This window comes from Acanthopagrus latus, chromosome 2 (genome assembly GCF_904848185.1).
Source record: "Acanthopagrus latus isolate v.2019 chromosome 2, fAcaLat1.1, whole genome shotgun sequence".
NCBI lineage: Eukaryota > Metazoa > Chordata > Actinopteri > Spariformes > Sparidae > Acanthopagrus > Acanthopagrus latus.
Genome location: NC_051040.1, coordinates 20,503,827 through 20,527,391, shown reverse-complemented (window position 1 = coordinate 20,527,391; position 23,565 = coordinate 20,503,827). Strand labels below are relative to the sequence as shown.

The 23,565-nt window shown below is 43.5% G+C and overlaps 1 protein-coding gene and 1 long non-coding RNA gene across 3 annotated transcripts; one reads left to right on the top strand and one right to left on the bottom strand.

Moving 5' to 3' along the window:
* Nucleotides 1–9,149: 9,149 nt before the first annotated feature.
* On the bottom strand, nucleotides 9,150–14,120 carry LOC119010587. Its single transcript, XR_005072009.1, has 3 exons — nucleotides 13,988–14,120; nucleotides 10,212–10,426; nucleotides 9,150–9,567 (listed from the first exon to the last, which is right to left on the bottom strand). It is a non-coding gene; the product is annotated as an uncharacterized LOC119010587 (long non-coding RNA).
* Nucleotides 13,981–23,452, top strand: ccnl1a (cyclin L1a). Of its 2 annotated transcripts, XM_037082803.1 has the most exons (10): nucleotides 13,981–14,309; nucleotides 14,562–14,636; nucleotides 15,345–15,454; nucleotides 17,491–17,611; nucleotides 17,796–17,860; nucleotides 20,295–20,394; nucleotides 20,513–20,617; nucleotides 20,801–21,054; nucleotides 21,170–21,268; nucleotides 21,415–23,452. In XM_037082803.1, the coding sequence occupies exons 1-10, from the start codon at nucleotides 14,064–14,066 to the stop codon at nucleotides 21,884–21,886; spliced, it is 1,647 nt and encodes a 548-aa protein (XP_036938698.1). In that variant the 5' UTR covers nucleotides 13,981–14,063; the 3' UTR covers nucleotides 21,887–23,452. The 2 variants fall into 2 exon arrangements, with proteins under 2 accessions (XP_036938698.1, XP_036938707.1); XM_037082812.1 differs by lacking the exons at nucleotides 13,981–14,309; nucleotides 14,562–14,636; nucleotides 15,345–15,454 and adding an exon at nucleotides 15,932–16,064.
* The last annotated feature ends 113 nt before the right edge of the window (nucleotides 23,453–23,565 follow it).

Sequence of the window (23,565 nt, the reverse complement as noted above, 5' to 3'; positions counted from 1 at the left end):
CATGTAAGCTTATGAGAACGAGATCCTGCTTCTCACTTCAGTTATCAGTTTCCTTCAGAGTTTATGGTCTTAATCACTGGTCTCAGGTCTTCTTCAATGAAGCATGATCTTGAGTTTTTTTCAATTTTTTTTTTTTTGGGGGGGGGTTGGCTTTTATGGCTTTGTTTGATAGTTCAGCTGAAGAGGTGACAGGAAACCGGATGAGAGAGGAGGAGTGACATGCAGCAACGGGACCCAGGCCAAGAGTCGGGTCCGCTGCAGCAAGGACAAAGCCTCTGTACATGGGACGCCTGCTCACCCAACTGAGCTAAACAGCACCCCTTGATTTTTTCTGAATCATGGTCAATTTAGGGTTAAGTAGTTTTTTTACACTCCACCCGTGTGGGAACCCCCCTGACATCAGCCAACCTGAAGGATTCCCCCAGAAAGCTAAGCATTTTTTTTTTTTTTTAAGCAGCTGCTGCCTCTGTGGTTCGAGGCTGCGATGACAGGTGAGAAATCAGAAGCCGTCCTCCAGTTACTCCACATTTCAATGTTTTAGGCACACATCAACAGATGAAAAAAGTGTAAATATCCACAATTAGAATCTATAGTGTCTATAGTGTCTCTTTCTCTAGCTGCAGGAGAGAGAGCAGAAGCTAATGAGGACTGTGAGATGAGCTGCAGGAGGAGAGGGGGAGCAGGGAGGAGGGGAGAAGAAGAGGAGGGGAGAGGAAGAGGAGGTGCACCAGGAGCTGCGGCGCTGCAGCTGGGCCGAGCTGAAGCTGAACTACAGCTGCTGACTGAGACGAAATGCTGAGCTGCGAGAGGAGGTGTGCGTCTGTGCATGCATGATGCTGATGTCTCCCTAGTTGTGCGGCGTTCGATTGTCCTCACAAGAACAGAGAGACAAAAGCAGCTGTCAGTGTACATGTAGAAGCAAAAGGAGAGATTTGCATTTGTTTCATATGTTCTCCTGGTGGGGTTTCTGTGCCAACGCTATTCAAACAGAGCTGGATTAAATTTAGCCAGTGTGTGTCTGTGCGAGTGTGGTCACAGCTAAAGGAAGTGAGTGAGAGGGTTTAAATGGAGAGAGAGCGAGAGAGATAGAGGCAGACAGAGTTCATATTTGCTTTGGCAGCAGAGAGTGCAGTGATGGATTTCTGTGCCAGCACCATCTAAGTGGAGCTGAATTAAATTGCGGAACAAAAAGTGAAAAGAGGGAGGCAGTACATAGGGGGGAGCAGGATGAGGCGTACATATGAAGAGCCTGAAGGGAGGAAGGAAGGAATGAAGGAAGGCAACTGTGTGTGTGCGTGTGCGTTAAGGAGGGAGTGAATGAAAGCGAGTGAGGGAACAAGAACAAAGACAGGACAGGAAGGAGAGCATCCTACAGAGATGAGCAAGAGTGACAGATGATTTTGTGTGTATGCGTGTGTCGCGGTCTTTGTGTGTGTTCGTTAACCGTTTCACCAGAAGAGCAGTCACGACACAGCTGCCCGACCGCTGATACACAAAGTCATAACACACAAACACACACTTACGGTTTTCTAGCGCAACATTGCCTCGAAGGTAAAGTCCCCCTGCAGTTGAAATGTGTTTGTCTTCTTGTTTCTACAGTTGAGCTTCACTGTGCAGAATGGTGTGTGTGCAGAGCTTGACACTAGAGGAATGTTCTTACATTCATCCGCTGACGGTGTACACGTTCTCTGATGCCCAGTGGAAACCTGATTTTTAAGAGGCAGGCCTATAATTTGTGATATTATAAAATAGTTTGGGAGCCAATCCTGGTCCAGAGTTCAACAAACACAAGTGTGACGTGGACACCTGAAGTCTCCGGGGCACACACAGAGGACATCTTGTTTCCAACAGCTTCCAACAGTCTTTATTTTTTTTCTTATTTGTTTGTTTGTTATTTGAAACAGCGCTGACTGATCTTTTTTGCAATAGCAGCAGCAAGGGGCATCATTAGGGGCCAGCAAAACAAGCTTTAAACAGAGCGTTTACCTCATGAAGCGATGCTAAGAGGGTAGCATTAACATTGTCACAACAGTAAACAATACAGACATACACATCCAACTGTCGCACAATATTCAGCTAAGTGCAACATAAGATCAAGAAGAAAAAAGACACTGTTTACATTACATGTAGTCAATTAATCCATTGTTGATATAATATATAATTTACTACAGCTTTAACCATGTAAAATCTTAAAGCAAACATCCTTTTTTTTCTTGTGTACAAACATAACACGTGTGAACAAACCTTTAAAATCCCAAAGACGTATAAAACCGTCAGCCAAATGCCATATTCATCTTTGCGATGGCGGCGTCTGTAGAAAATGTAAACAGTACCAATGTAATTATAAAAGAGAGGGCAAAGGTCCCACTGAAAATTCACATTTCATGCCGAACAGTTGACAGTTGTTCATATACCGCTCAAACGCGACTGTACTGTCCATTGTGTGCCGCCATAGAAGATTCATTGACAGCCGCATGACAACGGGTCTTTTCTGTAAAAATCTGTTCGGGAAAAACGGTTCAGTGTCAAAGCTGGAGGGTGATTCAGTGACGGCAGACGATATGTAAATACGTAAGTCAAATAATAAAACAAAAGACTCGTCAATTGAGGCAGGAGATGTGCATCCGTTTGTTCACTAAGTCAAATCAGCGTCTCCCATCTTCTCATCACATCCTCCTCCTCCTCCTCCTCCTCCTCCTCCTCACTCTCTTATCTAGCTTGGCTTTGTACTGCCGCAGTCCGACAGCCTTCTACCAGCTCTCCCTTTTTTGTCTTCTTTAACCGCCTCCCTCTCAGAGTGCCTGTCCAGATTCAGAGGTTCAGCCAGTTCAAGGTGCCCTGATGCCAATTTCACAGCTGACATGCTCTTTTATGTCATTCATAGACCTTCGGCACGGCGGCTCCTCCCCCCCCCCCCACCGCCCTTTTCTTTTCTCTTCCTTCTCATCTAATTTAAAAGAGGTCATCTTTTTTTCCCTGCTCTGTGCTTGTAGTTTTAGAGCAGATCAATCAGTATAATCCCACAGGATAACCTTTGTGTTTTCTTTTCCTTTCTTTCTGTATTCCTCGCCCTTTGACTCTGTTCTTCTGTCCTGTCTCTAATGATCTCTCACGGTTCTTATCTCTAATTCAAACCCAATCTTCTATCAACCATCTCTTTATAAAAGTTGTATTGATCTATTGGTGTTTGTGTGTGCGTGTGTGTTGGGTAGAGATAATCAGGTTTTGATCGTGACCTTGCGATATCGCTCTGTTGCCAAGATACCATTGCGACGTCAAACAGGCGTCTTCATTATTAAGTGTTGGGGCATACGAGTGATCTTTCGTCCCGGTGGTTTTCAAGATGTCAGAGTGATAACCAGGATGAAAGTGTCATTTTGGGACTAAGCATGAAAAATCAAAATTAAAACTGTGCTACCGTAATTGAAGTGTTTAAAGGATGAGTTCACCCAAAAATGAACATTTCTGTCATCATCTGCTCATCCTTGTGCTGATAGAAAGTCAAGTGAAGTTTTATAGTCCTGAAAAGATTTCTTGAGCAGTAAAACAGCATTCCAGGATTCTTCTAAACAGCTGAAGTAGATGGGGACTTATTTAAGATTTCAAACAGATAAAATGGCTCCATACTGCTCATCCGTTGTAATCTAAGTTTCCATAAGTGCCAAGATTCCAAACTGATTAGAAAAAAAGTTATTGAAAAGACCCTTTCAAGCACCAAAATTATCACCCCATCTGAATTGGTGCTCGGGCTTCTAGAGACTTGGAATGCACTGTATGAGTTGTATGGAGCCATTCTGCTTTGTTTTTCTGGTTGTCTACTATGTTTGAAAACCACCCCATCCACTTCAGTTGTTTAGAAGAATGCTGCAATGCTGTTTTGCCGTGAAGCTACATCATGTGTGTCTGTGTTGCTTGTATCAGCCCACCAGTGACTTTACTGACAAAAAGGAAGGAACTGAAAGGTCAGCATTATGTTTAGAATTTTAATAATAGTAATGTCTTCAAGAGGTACTGCAGATGTTTTTATTCGTTTATTTATAGTTGAAGACATACAACATGCACAATTTAGACAACAATGCAAAGCAAAGGCAAAACAATACATGAGCAGTACTTGAGAGCAATCACTTTAAAGGGATAACCAAAACAAAACATTTCTATATAATAATGTACACATGTGCTATCATATGAATAACACAGTGTAGAGATGAACTCTGGTAGCACCCTATTCCGTGAAACTGCCCCCACCCCCCCACCGACTGCTTTCCTGTCTTTCTTTCTTTCTTTCTTTCCTTATGTTTTCTCTCTGTCACTCACACCCCCTCCCCCCTTCCGTGTCTCCTATAGTCTCCTCCCCCCTCCCCTCCCTCTCACTCTTTGGCTTGTTGTGCTACAGATTGACCAGGACAAGAGGAAAAGGTCACTGTGTCTGGGGGGGGGGGATGCCTGACCTTTAACCTCCCACTAACAGCACTGAGGTCGCGTTACACAGAGCACACGCAAGGTCGAAAATCTGTATGTGTGCCATCGTCGTGCATTGTATCTGTGTTTGGGTGTGCCGGTCACTGTTAATGCAAGCCTGAAAGCAGCCCTACATATGGCATATGCTGCTGAGGGTCTTTGATTGTGTTTTTTACACATGTGGGTGTATAATTTGTGTGTGTGTGTGTGTGTGTGTGTGTGTATGTGTTGCCGTTGGAATGTGGTTTACAGTGTTAGATTAAAAGCAGGGGCTCTGTGGGTCTGCGTGTGACTTCCATCTACTAGCCCTATAATCCTGCTCTCACAAGGAGCCCCTAATGATGGCTGTCTCTCTCTACAGCTCGACTGGCATGCACCACGACATCACACACACACACACACACACACACACACGATCTCACACATGCCTGCATATAAACGAGCAGGAAGGAGACTCACACTCCAAGTCTTGCACACACAGAAAGGAAGTGGCAAAACACATGTGTGCAAACTGTCACACACACTCTGACAATGATTGCATACAATGGCTTAAGGCGTGACACACTGCACATGGGACATGGATATAGTAGTGCCATATAGGCACCTATTAACACAAACACACATGTTGACAATTACGGACGCGTACGAAGAAAACCACACACAAATGTGAGGGTAAAAAGAGATTATACCCACTTTTACTGTGTGTGTCTGTCCTGCATCAGCGGTGGATTTCCCCCATCTAACGGATTTGGACATACATGCACACACAGACAGATCCCCATGGTAGAGCTGTATGTGCGTACATTGACAGACAGATGTGTACACTGACAAGTCAAGAGTGTTCTTCCAGCATATGTGCACACAGCGGTTAAGCACCTGGCAGTGAGGAGACGTGCTCTTTTTTACAGTCAGGAGCACACACACTACTCCCACTAACACAACATATGTTTTGGATCATCCTTTAACCTATAATCATTCTGCACTGTGGCAACAGGGAGCTCCTCACCCAGTGTCCTATATCCGACAGGACCAAATCACTGGGGAAACTGATGGGCTGCTTTGGCTAATCAGAATATGAAACGTTTCTTTTGCGCTTTGGTTTTCTCTATCATGCAATTAGGCCGACTAAATCAAGGGCTTTTATGTTGACACAGCTCTGAATGACGCCCACAGTTTCAGCATTGTTTTAAGGTCAAAAATAATGTTACTTTGATATATTCTCTTGAAATGTGTCAAATCGTTTCAACAAGTTGAACAACATGGCAATAAAATGCACCATTGTTCAATTCAATGTGCAACACGTGTTTTGCAGCTACAGCCTTACATGGTCTGGTATGAGGAGTAGCTTGTGGTGGCTAATGTTAGCGAACTACAGACAGATACTGTTGCATAGCTGACGGTATTTAGTTATTTTTCTGACTGTATCTATCTTTTTTCCTGAGCTACTGTAACTGCAGACGGGCTGATAAATTAAAGGAACAAACATGAAGTTGCTTCATGAGGTGTTGGGCCACCACGTGCAGTCAGAATCGCTCCAGCGTGCCTTAGCTGAACTCTCTTGGAGAGACGGAACGCCATTCTTCCAAAAGATGTTCCCTCATTGGGTGTTTTGGTGATGGTTGTGAAGAACGCTGTCCAACACGTCGGTCTAAGATCTCCTACATGTGGGTCCTAAACCATGCCACCAAAATGCCCCCAACAGCATAACACTGTTCTCCACTTATTTATACAGGTGTTTCCTTTCATTTGTCCCTCGTCTGTATGTTTGTAGCATTCACCGTTATTCTGTAAACATCATTTGTGGCCTTAGTGGCTCCTGGTCATCAAGATTTACACTCTGTCATTAAAGTGTAATTTGCTCGATGAAAATGAAGTCATCTTGTTTTAAATGTGACACAGTTCAAATGTATAGCAGCTATTGTATACTGCTAAACAATCTGTATGTCACTATATTGCCTTAGAAGAAAATATGTGCCAAGTGTGAGTGCCAGTGACTGATGATGACTGCCAAAAAAGGACTCTGCCTGAAACTTCTGTTATATTCCGGTGTTCGAGATTGCCGTCCGACCATTTTGGGATGCACGAGAGACGCGTCTGTTATCAAACAGCAGATGGTCGTAATGATGTAAACCATTCAAATGGCACGTGTTTGTGATTAAATGAGCCAGCGATCAGTATTTGTGGCCGCACGCCACGGTGGTAGGAAATGCATGTAGAGCGATGTGAAAGCTACGAGGGGCCTCGTCACTTTGGCTCGGGACTTGAAGTGAGCAGCTTTTCTCTCTCTGTCTGGCTGTCACATAACAAGAGCTGCAGTTTGTTTTAATCAGATCCGACCCAGCGCGAGGCTCCGTTTCTCAGTGGACCTGAAGTCGTAAACAAACGCAACGTATCACATGTCGACCTCCCGGCACAGACGCTTGTTTGCTGGTTCTGCGCGCATAAATACAATCGTGTACGTCCTCTGTATGTGTGTGTTTATTTTCATGCATGTCTGTGTTCCAGTCATCAGATTGTTGTGTCTGATTGCTGTCTCTCTCTGTGCAGCATCCTGTGCTCAGGTTTTGGTGCCGTGCGTGTTATAAATACTGGATCGCTGTGACTGTGTTAGGGTGACTCGCCTGTGTGGGTCTTTCTGACTGCGTCTCTTTGATTGTGCCTCGGTGTCAGCGAGCTGCTCAAGACGACCACCTCTGTCTTTTGCACCCAAGTCGCTCTTTAGAATTTAGTAAAATGTTTTCCTTCTTTGTCTGCCCGGTCTTTTGCACGTCCCTCGCCCGAATGTCTTTTGCTGTCTTCTTCCTCTGCTTTCTGAACTCATGATCTGTTTCTCCCTCAGCTCTGCAGTCTCTCTCTCCGTCTTGCTACAAAGGCCAAACAGCCTCATAATCAGCTGTAACATATTAGCATTCTTTCTCTCAGAGATATAATGTAGCTTACACTCCACAGTGTACAGCTAAATATATGGATACTTTACTTTTTCTTTCTTGTACTTTTGATATTTAAGTACATTTATTGCCTGAAAACTATTTGCTACACAGGCACAGTTAATATCAGTGTTTATTTGGTTGACGTTCACTTTTACCAAATTAATATTTTGACATGTTATCTTTACAAGGACTGCCATTAAAGAAATGTAAATATGACAATTTGTGGTAAAGAGGGAGTTACACACTGGAGCTATTTCTTTGCCGAACAACAACTTACCCCTCTGCCAAGCATTCCTGTGCATGTGCCGACACCGTCAGTGAGCACGGATCCAGTTTTTGTTCGCCTCTGCATACAAACGATAATAGCAAAACCTGGATGTGTCACTGTGATATCAGGACGCGTTTGTTTTTGATCCAGCTGGCGTTTGCCAAGAAACAGTCACAGTACGCAGCTCGCCCAAAAACAAGAATCATATTTTCTTTTTTTTACATTTCTATACAAGACAAAACAAACGAGATACAACATTTAGCCTAAACGTGTGTCTTAGAGCTTTTTGCGGATGTGTTTTGGAACTTTTGAGGCCGATTTGTGTGCAAAGCTAAGCTACACACAGCTTGTACCCACAGACATGAGAGCACGTCACTTATCTCATCTCACTCTTAGGATGAAAGAGAATACGCTGATGTAGAATTAGCCATTTTTTCCACTTGGCGGAAAATTAATATTGCTTAAGAAACTCTCAGTACTATATTTAATAAAATGTTCTGATCATCTGTCGTCGTGTCACTGCTCTCCAGGTAGCGTTACTCTAGGAGACAGTAAGAAAGGGAGTGTGATGAGAGGGAGGGGCTGACCGCCGCTCTCTCTCAACCTCAAGAGGAGCTCCACAGGCTGCGATCCCCGGCGTCTCATCAGGGCCCCTCCATAGGTCTCCTCTGAACCCCATGGAGAGACACACAGCCCCGGGGGGACAAGCATTTCCATCTCCATAGTCAATCCAGGGTACCTCTCAGTCTCTCTTCAAACTCCCCAAACACACTCCAACCCTCCCCTGCCAGCAGAGACAAAGACGGAGGCTGGGGCAAAGGTGGAGGAGGAGCAGCAAGGAGTTTGGGAGCTCTGGTACAATGGTGGAGAGGGACGCTGCCCAGACTGAAAACAAGCAACGCAGCAAGCGTCAAATGTAAAGCCAAAAGGTCAGCTTAGTGACAGCGAGGGAGGGGAGACTGTAAAGAGCAATCTGGAAAACATGAGTGTGTGTGAAACACTTAACTGCACCTGTTGAAAAACCTCAGATGGTGCAGTTTTTAAATGTCAATGAGCAGTATTTTCACATCAATTTTATTATTTTAATCTGAAGTAAAAACCCTGAATTTACACCAGGAGCCACACGCACATTGACAAACAAACACACTTTATCCACGAGACACAAATACTGAGTCCTGCCTCGTGCACCAGTGCACTCCCAGGGCACACACTGTACAACAGACGTGCACTTGTTTTCTCACAGCCCGGGCTCCGGCGGTCTCAGTGGCACGCACAGGACTTCACAGACAAACACCCACACGCCCTCGTAGTATTCACACACACATGTACACACAGCCTGTCACAAGGGCAGGGCTGAAGGAGCATGACAGTGTGTCCCTCGCCACCTGTGGACACAAACAAAAGGCAGGCAAACACAAAGGGAACTGTAAGGCAAGCACCACACACACACACACACACACACACACACACACACACACACACACACACACACACACACACACACACACACACACACTCAACAATTACGCAGCACTCTCCCCTCAGGCATTGTGTGTTATTGACATCATTCACTCCGTGCAAGGTCTTTCCATCCCTCCCTCTCTTCCTCTCCCTCTACATTTGGGATGAATTGGCATGATGGGAGAAATGCATGAAGTGTGTGTGTGTGTGTGTGTGGCATGGAACTAATTTCCCCGCTCGCTGGCACACATGGAAAGCTTTTAGTTTGACTTCCCCGTGTCCCTCTCTTCCAATCCATCTGCGAGACAATGCCTGTGCACGCCGCTCACACAGAAAGGTGGGATGATAACGATTTTGTCGTTTCCTCCGTTTGCCAAAAACACACACACGCACAACAACACAAAGTGTGGTTTATCTGCTGAGAATCTCGGCCTGTGTGGAGAGGACGTTCTGAAATATAACAGAGAACATTCAGTGTCATTAAAATCTAATTTTCTACACTTTTGTCAGGGGGTTCATGGAACATTTCCTTCGACACATAACAAAGCAACTGTTTTTTTGTTTTTTTTCTGCCGTTGACTCACAGTAGAGAGATTAATTTGATAAATTTGGATGCAGGAGATTTCTTTTTTAAATCAGATTTCCTAGTACATCTTAATAAACCATGATTGTTTCTTGTAATTCTGATAGAGCTGACTTAAATCCCTCATGGCCTCTTTAATGAAAACAACAGGTCATCTTCCCCTTTATGTGCTAACGGTAACATTTTCTTTTGTGCTCTGCAGCTGACTTTCTTGTTGCCTTCCTGTGTTTGAGAGCGTGGCCTTGTGTGTGTTTACTCATTACACGACTTTCTGCCATGCGTGCGTGTGTCTGCAGTGAGCAATTGTTATTCCCTCCTAACACCACCATCGCTCACGTTCAGTAATCACGCAATGCTGCTGAAGGACATCGATTGTATGGTCATTACCACAACGCAGTGAATGTGTGTGAGAGGCTTAGGTGAGGGCGGTGCAGGGCTCGGCTGGCTCACTGCCGTGGCTTTCTGGGACAGTTTATGGCATGGAGCCATCATTAATGTGGTTGTTATTTACACCTGGTCTTTTCCTGCTCGGACAAGTCAGAATCTCCGCCGTGAAAGGCGTCTATTCCAGACGAGTGTTGACCCTTTGACAGCTGCTCACATCCCCCCTCTCATGCAGTCCTGGGTGTTGATCCTTCCTTTTGTTCCTGCTCTACACGGTGACCTGCATGCCTGCTGTGTATTTGAAGAGATAACCTCTTTCCAAGTCCAGATCCCACAACACTGCTGCAAAAGAAGACCCCATCATTATACCATTTTTTTTTTATCCCCCATTTGTGGGTTGCTCACACAACGTGTTGTCAAAATGTCATATCCACTGCCACCTCACCGGCTCACTCGTTTTTACACAGACATCGATTCAGCTGCCGTTCTATAAGGCAGAGCAACAATGATCCCCCATTCCATCTTTGTACCTTATATAGAGAACGGCGATGTGGAATAAAGGCACAACAGTCCCCCCTTAATCAGGTTGTGAAAGGGGTTTACTTTTCTATTTCCTGTCTCCCTGAAAGACAACCCCTCCCCTCCTCCCCCATCCCCTCTCCCTTTCTCTCTTTGTATCTCTCTACCTCTCTCTTTCTTTGTGTTAATATTCGTTTACTCTATTCGGCCCTCTTTTAGTATTCAGCCCCTCTGACTCTTTTGCTAAAAAAGTGATTCCCTCTCCGCCTCTCCTCATCAGCTATCTCTTCCTTCACTTCATTTTTGATCCATTTAGCTCTCTCTTTTCTACTCCCCTCTGCTCTTTTACCAGGGCTCTTTTTCCTTTGCTCATGCCCTTGCTTTGTAGCCCTTGACCTGGTGTCCTTCCTGGTTTGTGTGCATGTGTTTGAGAAAAAAGGGAGATGGGGTGTGTGTGTGTGTGCGTGTGTGTGTGTGCGAGCAGTCTGGCCTGAATAGATACATCTCCTTGAAACACTACTCGATATGTGCGTAACAGGCACACAGTGTAATGCCTCATTACCTTGACGTGAATGACGTTTTGATCATCCTCAAACATTAAAGTGTAATCACCCTTAACAAAAGCCCACACACGCACAAACACTCTTATGTACACACACACACACATGCCGCGCACACACATTTGGAGTGTGATCTCCTCGCAGTAATTATCATAGCAGGGCAGGCATGCACACGTGTCCCTGGGGGAATCGGTGCAAGTTGCTCATAAACACACACACATACACACACTCCAGGGAGTGGCATGTGTGTGTATAACTAAGCCCTTGTTCGTCACTGGGCGTCCCTGAACGCCTCTCTCCTGCGTCGTTATGGTCGTTCCGGAATTCTGCCGTCCCGTGAGCCCTCCCACACCCTATAATTAGTGTCACCCGGGCAACCGGAGAAAGAATGCTCAGTATTCTTGTCATCGTGGTAAGTGCGTAAGTGCGAGGGCCGGAGGTGCTGGTTGTAGGTGTCGGTTAATGACAGGGACAAGGAGACCTCAGTCTGCCACCTCTTGCGCTGTATTAGTAAAAAACCAAGGAGGTAAATCTGTGTGTGTCCTCGAACAGGTTGTGAAAGTAGACCCTTATGCTATGTTTGCATTATTACAGCCAGACACTCACATGCACACATATATATGAGCTCAGGAAATAACCAGCCATGGCAGGATTGAACTGTCAGTGGAGCCCAGGGTCAAAATTTGCTCTTAGGCTCCTACAGAACACCACATTTCCTCCCACTGTGAGTGGTGTATGTACAGTATATCGCTGTCCCCATGCACACTGCACACAGCCCTAACCCTAACCCACTTAAGTGTGGTCGAACTTGAACCCTGAGCCACTGCAGCGAGGACAAAGCCTCTGCTCTGCTTGTGGGTCACCATGCTCTACCATCTGAGCTAATGGGACCCCTGCAGTGCTTCACTGAAATGGGGCTCAACCAAAAACAGTGAAAACCACTAAAGTCTCACCGAAGATCAATTTTTTTAGGGGAAGCCCTGAAACCGAAAACTTCACTGAGAATTTAATAATTTTCAATTATCCCAATCATCATTTTCTTTCATTATCGTCTCTAAAAATGATGCGTTCATGTTAAAGCACATACAAAATATTTGCCGATACTGATACATCTGTGATAGTCCAGAAACCAGTGATACAAACTAAATTTGTTAAAGTCTCATAAGCATATTTTGACCTCAGGCCCCTTGACAAGACTAGACCTCAGAATTGTGCAATAATTCTGTAATGATCCGACACATTGAATATCTTACTTCGGAAGTGCACATCAACTGTTATCATCTCAAATTTGCAAGTTAATCAAACAACTGAAAACCACATCACATGCAGTGAAATGTGGACTTGCACCGAAAACACACAGTCCAGTACATCACACACACACTACAGCATTGTGAGCCCAGTGCAGTCAAATATCGCATTCGACTGAAACGCAGCATCAGGTCAGAGATGGAGGACTCAGTACAAAGTGAATGAGTCTTCACAGAATAAACTGTTCAACCTCAGGAGGCCTGCTGCTTCACACAGTACACCCAATTATCAGAACGCTTGATGTGCCTTCAGTTCCCCCTGCTGTCCGTTTTCAGTGACTGCAAGGCTAATGGCTAAAAAAGGAAGAAAAAAAGAAAGAAAGAAATCTTGGGGGTTGAAGAATGAGTGAACACAATGTTCCTTGGACTGCTTCATATGGAGCTCCACCTTTCTTGACACAAACGATGGCATGGAGCTGCACCTTTATCTTTAACACCACCAATGGAGTCTTCAAACTCAGTTTGCTCTTTGCTCTGCTCTTCCTCCCTAGGTTTATGTTATATCAACATAAATATTTCAAAGTTAAAGTACTGAGTACATCTTAAGGACGTCCTGTCCTCTCCGTGTAAACTAGCCGTTCAAATACTGATTTCTAAATAAATCAGGGGCATCGCTGCTTTTCTTTTTTTAAATGGGCGGATGGATATGTTCCAGACGTATCGGTGAGAAGTCCGGACTTTCCCGTAAAATACGTCACAAAAACCGTTGGTGGTGAGTAAACTTCCTTCTGCTGCCTTCGGGTGATGTCGGAAATGACATCTACAGCTTGTGTTGCCAACACGTGATGTGACGTTTAAGGAACACATGGGAATATAATTAAATGGCAGAGCTGAGCCTCCGGAAAACAACAGCTGCAATAGGTTGACTAAATAAACTGAGAAACGCGAGTCATACGTGCCTAATACACAGTTCTGGTGTTTTGTCCATAATTGCGGGCTCAGAGAGTCTGTGATGTTTTATTTCGACAACAAAACTGTAGAAAACTGTCTGCTTCATTTGTCATTATTTATAAGGTTAAGGATACTTTACTGTCTCCCATGAGAGACAGCTGTCTTGGATTAAGAGAACTGCTGCATCACACCACACATCGCAGTAAAAAAAAACAAACAAACAAACACAAACACACCTTTTTACTCTCTTAAAAACGTTTGAAGATTAAAAACATAAGTTTGCGTATGACATTGAAGGTAGCAGTAGCTCATTTACCATTCGTAAAGCGGAAACAATAAAAACATGATCGCCTATCATGTCGATCGATCTGTTCGTTAACTATTTATCTGCTGATACCGTTATCAACTTTATTTAGACTGCGCTCGAATGGTAATCTATAGACAGGTGAGATAAAAGAACACATCCGAGAGAGGGTTAAGTACGAACCGATTGATTGACAGTGCGAGTTTTGATTCATATTACATTTCAGTACAATTCGTGTTTATTTTGTTCAATCGGTCAATATTACGGAACTATTTGCCGCCGCGGATGTGCAAAGTCTTAACAGGATGGTGACGTCACGTACTTTGTCAGTCTCATTGCTCCGCTGTCGTTTCGTCGAGGCCGGGTGAGCACACAAGCTGTAAACCGCTCCTTTTTGGATGAAGATGGCCGCTGGTCCTCTCTCTGTATCTTCCAACGCGTCCACAAACAACGATGGCATTCTCATCGGTGACAAAGTTTACTCGGAAGTATACCTTACAATCGACAACTCACTCATACCGGAGGAAAGGCTCTCTCCGACGCCGTCGATGCTCGATGGCCTCGACCTGAACACGGAGACCGACCTTCGCATCCTTGGTTGTGAATTGATTCAATCAGCGGGCATTCTTCTCCGGCTACCTCAGGTAAGACCTCTTGAGTAGTTATAATATTTTATATCATACATGTGTGAATATTTTCACAGCGAGCGTGAGTTGATAGGGGTTTTTTCCCAGACCACAACACGACACAGGCCGGTTGTTAGCATTTCGTTAATGTTAGCTTAGCTCCTTGACGTTGGCGTGGTGGAGCTAAAATGGCGGCCGTCCATTGTGCAAGGTTAGGCCAGCTTACACAAGACAAAGTACAGACGTAATGCTCTGCGTTTTCCTCGACAGGTGGCAATGGCAACGGGGCAGGTTCTTTTCCATCGGTTTTTCTACTCCAAATCATTCGTCAAACACAGCTTTGAGGTAAGTCCTAGCATGTATATGAATCGTTGTCAGGCCAATGCTGAGCATTTAACGTAACGTTAGCACAGCATAACGCTGTGGTTACGTTCGTGGCAGCCATATTGGCAATACGTTCTCACAGAGTTTATGACCAGTTTCGAGACAAAGAGGGGGAGCCTTTGAGGAAACGAAACAGTTCACGAGTTCAGTCTTCCAAAAAATTAAACCATAGAACCCGAACATTAGTACTTTAAGCATTATCAGAGGCGCCAGTTTATGTCCAAATGTGTAATTTTAACACATCTATCTCGCAGTCAGTTTTTAAACGTTTCCTGGTGGTGGTTGGTAAGCTTAACTTTCCGCCTCACTCCCAGATACGTACACATTTTTATCAATCTGTGTAATATATCGCTATGTAGCTCTAATTGGAATTTGTCAGTAGAGTATTTGTATGTTGATAGTATAAAAAATGTCAGTATTGCTTTGAAACAGACAGATTTACATTGTTTTTACCTCAGTGGGTTATCCCTTTTTAGAGATGAGAACTGCCATTATTTGAGCAGGCTGCATATATGGCGGGATCTCTTTAGTAAATGAATATCTGCTGGTTGGATATTTCATCCCTGTGCTCAACTCTACTTGGCATTCATGGGCATTGTATCTCTGGTTGTGTGTCCAGTTATTGAACTCTCCCTTCCTACCTTTTTGCTTCAATTATCTTCTCTCCAGATTGTCGCCATGGCTTGTATCAACTTGGCCTCCAAGATCGAAGAAGCGCCACGACGAATACGAGATGTCATCAATGTTTTCCACCATCTGAGACAGATCAGAGGCAAAAAGTAAGCATCGACATTGAATCTAGTTTTCATTTACTGCTGATGATAAAGAATGTTTTCAATTATAAGCAACATGTTGCATTGCATTTGTTTTTTGTGTTATTAAATATGATGTATGTTGTATGATGATCTGTTTGTCTGTGAAAGTGCCCTTCTGTTTATCCATGTACTCTAAACCATTTTAAAACTTTTCAGTTTCCGCTTCACTCGTAATCTCAGAGTGTAATTGTCTTCATATAACATCAGAGTAGTTTGACAATACACTGGAATTGATACCCCAACACACTCTTAAAATTGAGTGCATTTTAAATATTGTAAGACAAGGCACCACTGCTTAATCTTCTGTGGTGCCTTTGTCTTCGTAGAAATCTGTACATGTCAGTATTATAGGCCTTGGAATTAACTTGGCTTCTTTTTTCCCTTGCAACCAACTAACAGCGACCAGCTACATTTACCAAACCCTGGGTGATGTGGAATGGTACGTAAGACGAAGCAGTCGGCATGACAACCATGATGCAAGGGGGTCTCACCTCCCCCAGGGTCACCCCACGCCCTCCTGTGGGAGAAGCCCGTGGTCTGAGCCACCGTTGGGCACTGGGATCGGGGATGACAGGTTGGCCGAAGGTCCTTGGCCCCCGGGGCGCCTTGAGGACTCCTGTGGTTCAATCTTAAGCTTTGGGTATCTGTCCGTCAATCTGCGGACCATTGGGTAATGTAGTTTCCACCTCTGACTGCTCCTCACCATGCATTTTGTTTGTGCTTAAAGAGCAAAACTCCATTCACCAACTGTCCCTCATGGCTTTTATAGAAATATCACCTTGTTCGTTCAAGTTGGGTATCAATTGGATGCTTGCGGACGTGTAAGGGTTATGTTTTCGTTGAAGGTCAGTGCATGCAGCGTAGCTTTAATAGTTTGGCCACATACATTGCTAAATTGACTCAGCAACGAAGTAAGTGTATCTACAATCCTGATGTCCTTGTAGTAAGTCTATTTTCTTTCTTTTTTCTGTTTTTTTTGGAAAATGTAGCTTTGAGGTGTAAGTGTAATGTTTAGAAATGGATATTACACATACCCTGGGAATTTTCACATGCATGCGGTTTGTAGCATGACTGTGTTCACATCCAGTTCTGTTATTTGAGACATTAAAATAGAATTGGATCTGAAATTTGATTGTCAGTTCTAAAAAAGTACTTGGTATTAGTTTTGTTCAGATGTAAGAAGATACCATTTAGGTTTTTTCCAAGTTCTGTTCATGCAGTTCTTGAGGTGTAGATTGTATATAGTGAAGAGTACTCCGTGTAAGAGCCTGGTTATAACAGGGAGGTCGACACAGTCTGTGAACACATTTATAAATCAGAGTGCATGTAGTCCAAGTTTATTAATTTAGAATGATGGGGGGGTTCTTTGTTGTAATTACTATATAAAGACATGTGAGATGTGCTTGTATGTTGCTGTAGCATTTTGAATAATCTGCTAAACCAGAAGTCTTTTTTTGAGGTTGGTATGGAACTCTGTGGAAAGTAGACACTGGACAGAAACAATTTTATTTTCCGGATGTTTTCTCCTTTGAGTTTGGCTAGCCTGCTTTTCCATAAGCAAAAGAAAAATGGTTCATTATTTTGAAGTAGTATATCACATCAGTGTATACAATACTGAAGAATATGTGGTGATTTGTGACAGTTATTCATCGGAGTTAGGCACTTATCAGTTTTATAATTAGGAACTAATGACAGTGGAAAGTATTTGCGCGTTGAGTTGGCGATATGGGTGATAATCTGAGTTGATATTTCTGTTGAAGCTGTGACACAGGGTGATGGAAGTTGAGGACTATCCTCAGATCCCAAAAGCTTTCACTGGAACCACAGGAGTCCACAAACCCCAGCAAACTGTCAGGCATTGTAACAGTTAAGCCTGTTGCTCTTAGTTGGTTGAAACGGGAAAAAAGAAAAGAGTACAAAGAATCAAAAGGGCACCTTCTTTTTAACTTTCATTTCGAAGGGGGGAAACATTATTTTATTTTGATTCCTTTGTAAACTAGGACTCCAAGTTCTTTGATACTTGATCAGAACTACATAAATACCAAAAACCAAGTCATCAAAGCGGAGCGGCGGGTCCTGAAGGAGCTGGGCTTCTGTGTCCATGTCAAGCATCCACACAAGGTGAGCAATGCTATTCACTATTACAAAGTTGTGTAGTTTAGCTATTGGACCTACAAGTTTGGTCCTCCATGCAGATGCAACCACACAGGAAGCAGCTTTCAGAGTATTATCACTTCTCACAACACACCCAATGACACACTTAAGTCTGTTTCTGTGTTTTCATGCAATCATTTTATGATTCCAGATTATCGTAATGTACCTCCAAGTCCTGGAATGTGAGAAGAACCAGACACTCGTCCAGACCGCCTGGTAAGTTCCTTCCTAGTACTCCACAAACCATCCCCCACAGCAGCAACCTGTCATGTCTGCAAGAAGCGCTACCAGACCTGGGCTAAAAATTAAGTTGAACGAGTTTCAAATGGTTGAATAACTTGAAGAGGACTTGATTTATGTGCTTGCAACACACCCCATATGTGGAAACACCATCTTGTCAGATAAGTGACATTCAAGTACCCTTCATGTCTTTAAGCACAAATTTGGAAAGCATTCAACAACCATTTTGCCCAGGTCTGACTGAGACATTCCCTCACTCCATTGAACCCGTCCACCTCTTCTTTTTTTTCTTCCTTTCTGATGGAGCAATTTGTTTTATTGTTTAATCCTGTTACGTGGCTCACTCTCTTGTCTGCCCTTACATGGCTTTGCTGTAAAGTCTTTTTGATTTGCGGTGTCCAGGGAACTTGGTTTAACTTTGTCCTTTCTCTCTACTCTTTGATTAAAGGGTAGTCCATGCTGGTAAGTCACATAAAGAACCTCTGAACTCTGCCTCCTCCAACCACATGACCTCAGGAAGCTCCCCCCATGGGCTGGCTGCCCCTCTCCAGACAGCCAATCCCAATGCCAAGATTCACTGAAGGGGGCGGGCGGGCCTTTCCCAACAGCCAACATCGTCTTGTTTTCTCTTGGGTGTCCAAAAGGATTTGTATTTTTGGTCTTGCTACAAAGGTTTTAATTGTAATACCTATTTTTGCCAAGTAGCTACAGATACATTTTATATTCTGAGTTTTTTTCCCAGTTTACTCACATCTAGGAATGAAGTAAACTTAGCCAGAATAGAATAACTTTTTTGACCAGTTTACCTGCCTATTTTTTTTATATTTACAGTAGTATACTGTGTCCTGTCCCCAACTGACATGGTGTCCAGACATGTGTCTGTCTTACAGGCTGATCCGGTCTCAGATTTTGCCTCGAAGGACCTGTCTCGCCCTCGCAGCAGTCAGAATCCAACGGCCATGTGTTATCTGTAGTAGTGATGGCATAGCAGTTGACACCAACCTGCCAAAGTGCAGGTCAGGTTGTTTTTTGAAGGCGGGTTAGACTGGTAGTTATGGCGTGGCAGGTTTTTCTCCAATTACTTGAGAGGAAAGATGAAGGGTGAAAATGGACACAGTGAATACATATGGAGAAGTGTCACCACTTTAGAAATGATGCCTCACTGCTCTGTGATTAGTATTTTTGCCTGTTTTGGGGCCTCCTAAGTTTACTGGGGCTCACCATCCTGTTTCTGTTCACTTTTTTGTCTCTCTGACTTCTATGTTTCTTGAGGACATAGATGCTCACACCACCCTGTACTCTCCATATTGTCTTTCCTAATGCTCTCTAATCTAATTTATCCATTGCCCTAGACAACCCACTGACACATAATCTGGTTTGTAGCACAGAGGTTTCACTCTGCCTAAGTAGCAAGGCATAGATAGTCAACTAATGTTTTTAGTGTCTTACAATGCCACGGGGTAGAATGGGGCTTGCCGTATTCAGCGGACTTATGGGGCTTGGTTGGAAAGCATTTATTTAAAGTGGAAAGCAGTTGCTGCATTGTGGTGAAACTATCTAACATGAACGGACCTCACAGTTTTAATATACAAACTTTAAAGTTGTTAGAATATTTGTACAGTGTTGCATCATTTACATCAACCTGCCACTGTCTCTCATAGTCTAGCTGTCATGCATGCCACCACACATGCTGTGTCTTCCTGTTCCCTCAGAATGCATTCTCAGTGAGTGTTACATTCGTGTGCCTGCATGTGCCCCCCTCCCATTCCCCACAAGGCATGTGTCATTGTCTTGATCATCACATTTTTTTAATCTAGTTACTCCCAGGTCATACTGTGGTAAGGTGGTCTTGGCAGGTGGTCCTCAGTAGCTTATTTTCCCATTTATGTCTTCATGCTTTACCTGTGACATACAGCACTCCCATGGACGCCCCAGAGAGAAATGGACAAAGTTAAACTCTGCAGATCTGGATGCATATATTATTTGCTGTGATTAAAAAATGTTTAGCTCTTTCTTTTAATATTTATCAGGGCTTCTGCTGGATGTGCCTCTTTAATTAAATTAAATCCACAAATGGTAACCTATTCACCAGCATACCAATGAGCACTTAACAGTGTTGATGTTCAGAAGGCACTGACCTCAGAATTCATGGTCAGGAAGATTTTAGTTGGAAAACTAAGATTGTGCCTAAGTAATGGAAAAATGGATATCTTTCTCAAATTATATAGAAGATAAAACAAAGCTCTGATCAGGATTTAGTTCTATTGATAATAAATGTTTCGGCACATTGACCTACAGTTATAACATCTTGTTAAAGCTGGGACTTGACTTAAAACGTGTGTATGAGTGTGAGGTGGCTTTGTGTAGAGAAGATGCTATGTTTTTGTTTTTGTTCTTTTTGCCTTTATAGGAACTACATGAATGACACCCTGAGGACCAATGTGTTTGTGAGGTTCCAAGCAGAGACTATCGCCTGTGCCTGCATATTCCTTGCTGCCCGCGCTCTGCAGGTAAGAGGACCACTTTTCCACCCTCCCATGAATGCTTACTATGTTGATGCTTCCACATCAGCTCATTCAACATCAGCAGCTTCAAATGTTTGAACCTTCTGTGCCTTTTTTTCCCCAGATACCTCTGCCATCCCGACCTCATTGGTACCTGCTGTTTGGAGCCACTGATGATGAGGTCAAGGAGATTTGTGTGACCACTCTCAGACTCTACACCAGGAAGAAGGTAGGTTTTGGATGGGTTTTTCTCAGTTCTGCATTGTTAGATTCTACTCAGTTGAAATACAGTGACACATTTCATTAGTCAAAGACTCCCTGGGAACTGCATATCACAGAAAACCTCTTATGAGAAGGGTGCCTGAGTGTTGTCAATGTATAGTGACAGTTTTTGTTTTTTTTCCTTCCCCAGCCGAACTATGATCACTTGGAGAAGGAAGTGGAGAGGAGGAAGGTTTTCTTGGCCGAGGCTAAGCTGAAGGCCAAAGGTCTTAACCCCGATGGTACCCCTGCACTGTCAACACTGGGTGGCTTCTCCCCTGCTTCCAAGCCCTGCTCCCCCAATGTGGTCAAGGTGGAAGAGAAGTCTCCAAACCCCCAGACCCTCAAACCAGTTAAGAAGGAGCCAGACAACCGGACACAAGCCAACAAGAGTCCGCACAATGGGTAAGAAACGTGTGCATTGTAAGGGCTGGCTCCTCTTGCCAGTTAACATCCAGTATTCGTCTTAAGTTTGTCTTTTAAAATCTCACAATCCTATTCCTTTTCTCTCTTTTTCCAGTTTAAGGAAAGATGTGAAGATTGGGAGGACCAGCAGGAGTGGAAGTCGGTCTCGTTCTAGAACGCGCTCCCGATCTAGATCTCGATCCCCTCGCAGACAGTAAGATCACCAACAATATGTATAGACATTCTTAGTCTAATGGTTTAGGTATTAACTTGTGTGAGAGATCAGTGCATTTTATTACAAGGATTGTTAACAAGTACTTGTGTGTAACTCATCTTCCTCCTCTCTTTTTGTTTCCACAGTTACAACAGCAGACATAGTCGCTCAGGGTCTTATAGTTCTCGCTCAAGATCTCGCTCTCACAGTCGCAGTCCATCGCCTCGCCGGCATCCGCCCTCACCCCTCCTCCCCCACCTCAAGTCCAAGACCAGCCATCATGGCAACAGCGACTCAAAGCCCAGCGGACGCCACAGCAACAGCGGGGGATCTGGTCACAAGAGGAAGCGCTCACGTTCTCGGTCACGGTCCCGTACTCCGGTCAAAGTAGACAGAGACCGGGACAGAGAGAGGGACCGGGAAAGAGACAGAGACCGTGGCTCCTATGACCTCACCTCAAAGAAACACAAACACGAGCGAGGAGGTGGTCATCGAGGAGAGAGGAGGGAGAGGGAGAGATCTCGGTCCTATGACAGGGACAGAGAGAGGGAGCGTAGCCACAAGAGCAAACACCACAGCAGTAGTGGGCACTCAGGACACAGCCGTCACCGGCGCTGAGACTCACACACACTGACACACACACCAATAGACAAGCTCTAGGACTGATTGTCACTGAAGTATTTTCAGTATACTTGAAACCGAATCAGATGTGGCGTGTTCTGTGAAAGCCGTTGAATACAGTTCACTGTTAGCTGGAGTCTTGTCAGCAGACATATCTCACATTTTCTTCAAAAGATTAGAGATCCCTCCCAGATTTTTATAGATGTACATACCTTTTTGTCCAATAAACTTTGACAAATTTGTTTATAATGGGTTTTTTTTCCACAAAAACACACTATTGTTAAATCCTTAAAATTACATGTACTCATTAAAAAGACCTTTCATCTATGATTTTGCAAATACATGATTTTTTTGAAGTTTTCCTGCTGGACACAAGATGTCTCCTACATACAGTCCACTCAGAAGTGCTACAACTTTATTGGAAGTAAACCAAATACCTCCAAGCTTTCATGTGGCACTGTTGATAGTCAGAGTTGATGACCAAGAGATAGCATAAAGGGAAAAAAGTCAACATTCAGCTGCTGTCAAAGACAAAAGCTACATTTCAGCTGTCACTGAGAGAACGCGCCACGTTTGGTTTAATTTTGGGTATATTGCAACCAAATACCAACATAGTTTTTTTTCTGGGTTTCTCCTATGCATCCTGAACCTGTCAGTTGGAACTATATAATTTACAGGAATTTCTTTGATTTTACTGGCGTGAACCAAATACCACAACATTTAGTTTTGTTATGATAAATATTTTTTGTCTGTAAAAAAAAAAAGTTTTCAAGCCTCTACATTGAAGGCATATATGAAAACATTGTTGGAATTGGCTGAATCATATAATAGCTTCTGCATGCACAAATGTCTTGGCAATAGACTATTCATTGCTTTGACTCTCAATCAACACAGCAACACACCTGTAGCTGATATTTAGCAGAGGTGGTTGATTTGTTGATGTAGATTGAATGTGTGCATCTGAGCAACCCAGACTTCACCCAGCTGGTCAGACATAATTGGTGGTTGAAGGAAGGTGCCAGTGCAGTGTGACATCAGTCCCAGGCTGTCGGTCTCCTCCACTGAAAGGGGTTTTTTCTTTCTTTTTCCATGATAGACCACACACCACTACCATCCCTCTAGCCTATCATTGTGTTATTGGTTTTACATGTAAAGTTATTGACTTGGAGGAAAAGAACATTATTTACAGTGTAAAGATGGATCGATGTCCACTGACAATATGTGAACGCTTTGATTTATAAAAGCCAACTGCTCAGTGGAAGGATTGAATGAATAAATGTAAAATAAAAGTGATCATTCAGGAAAGATCAATATGTTTGCACATTAGGGGACAGGCAGGAGAGTGGTATTTGTTTTTCCTTTTTTTGACAGATGTGTTGCTAAAGCTGTGTTTTGTACAGTTTCAAAAAAGCAAACGTATAGTAGTATGTTTTTCTTTTTTTTTACAGCAGGGGATGCAGACTTGATTTCAGAACATTTTAGGGTTGTCAATTTGTTACACTGGTTTTTAGTCTGCACGTGTACATGTTCGATTTTTATTCAATAATAAATGAGTTAAGCCACTTCACTGTATTGTCTTTAATATTATGTATATTATGTAGCCTGTTGAACAATAGAAGTATAGACTCACGACTGGATTCGTATTCATTTTGTTGTGTTAGACTTAAGAAATATAA

Bases quoted from the DNA above. Each gene is read 5' to 3' on its own strand.
- ccnl1a (XM_037082803.1), top strand. From the start codon at position 14,064: ATGAAGATGGCCGCTGGTCCTCTCTCTGTATCTTCCAACGCGTCCACA. The intron at 17,612-17,795 runs GTGAGCAATGCT...TTATGATTCCAG, and splicing joins ATGTCAAGCATCCACACAAG to ATTATCGTAATGTACCTCCA. The intron at 20,618-20,800 runs GTAGGTTTTGGA...TTCCTTCCCCAG, and splicing joins GACTCTACACCAGGAAGAAG to CCGAACTATGATCACTTGGA.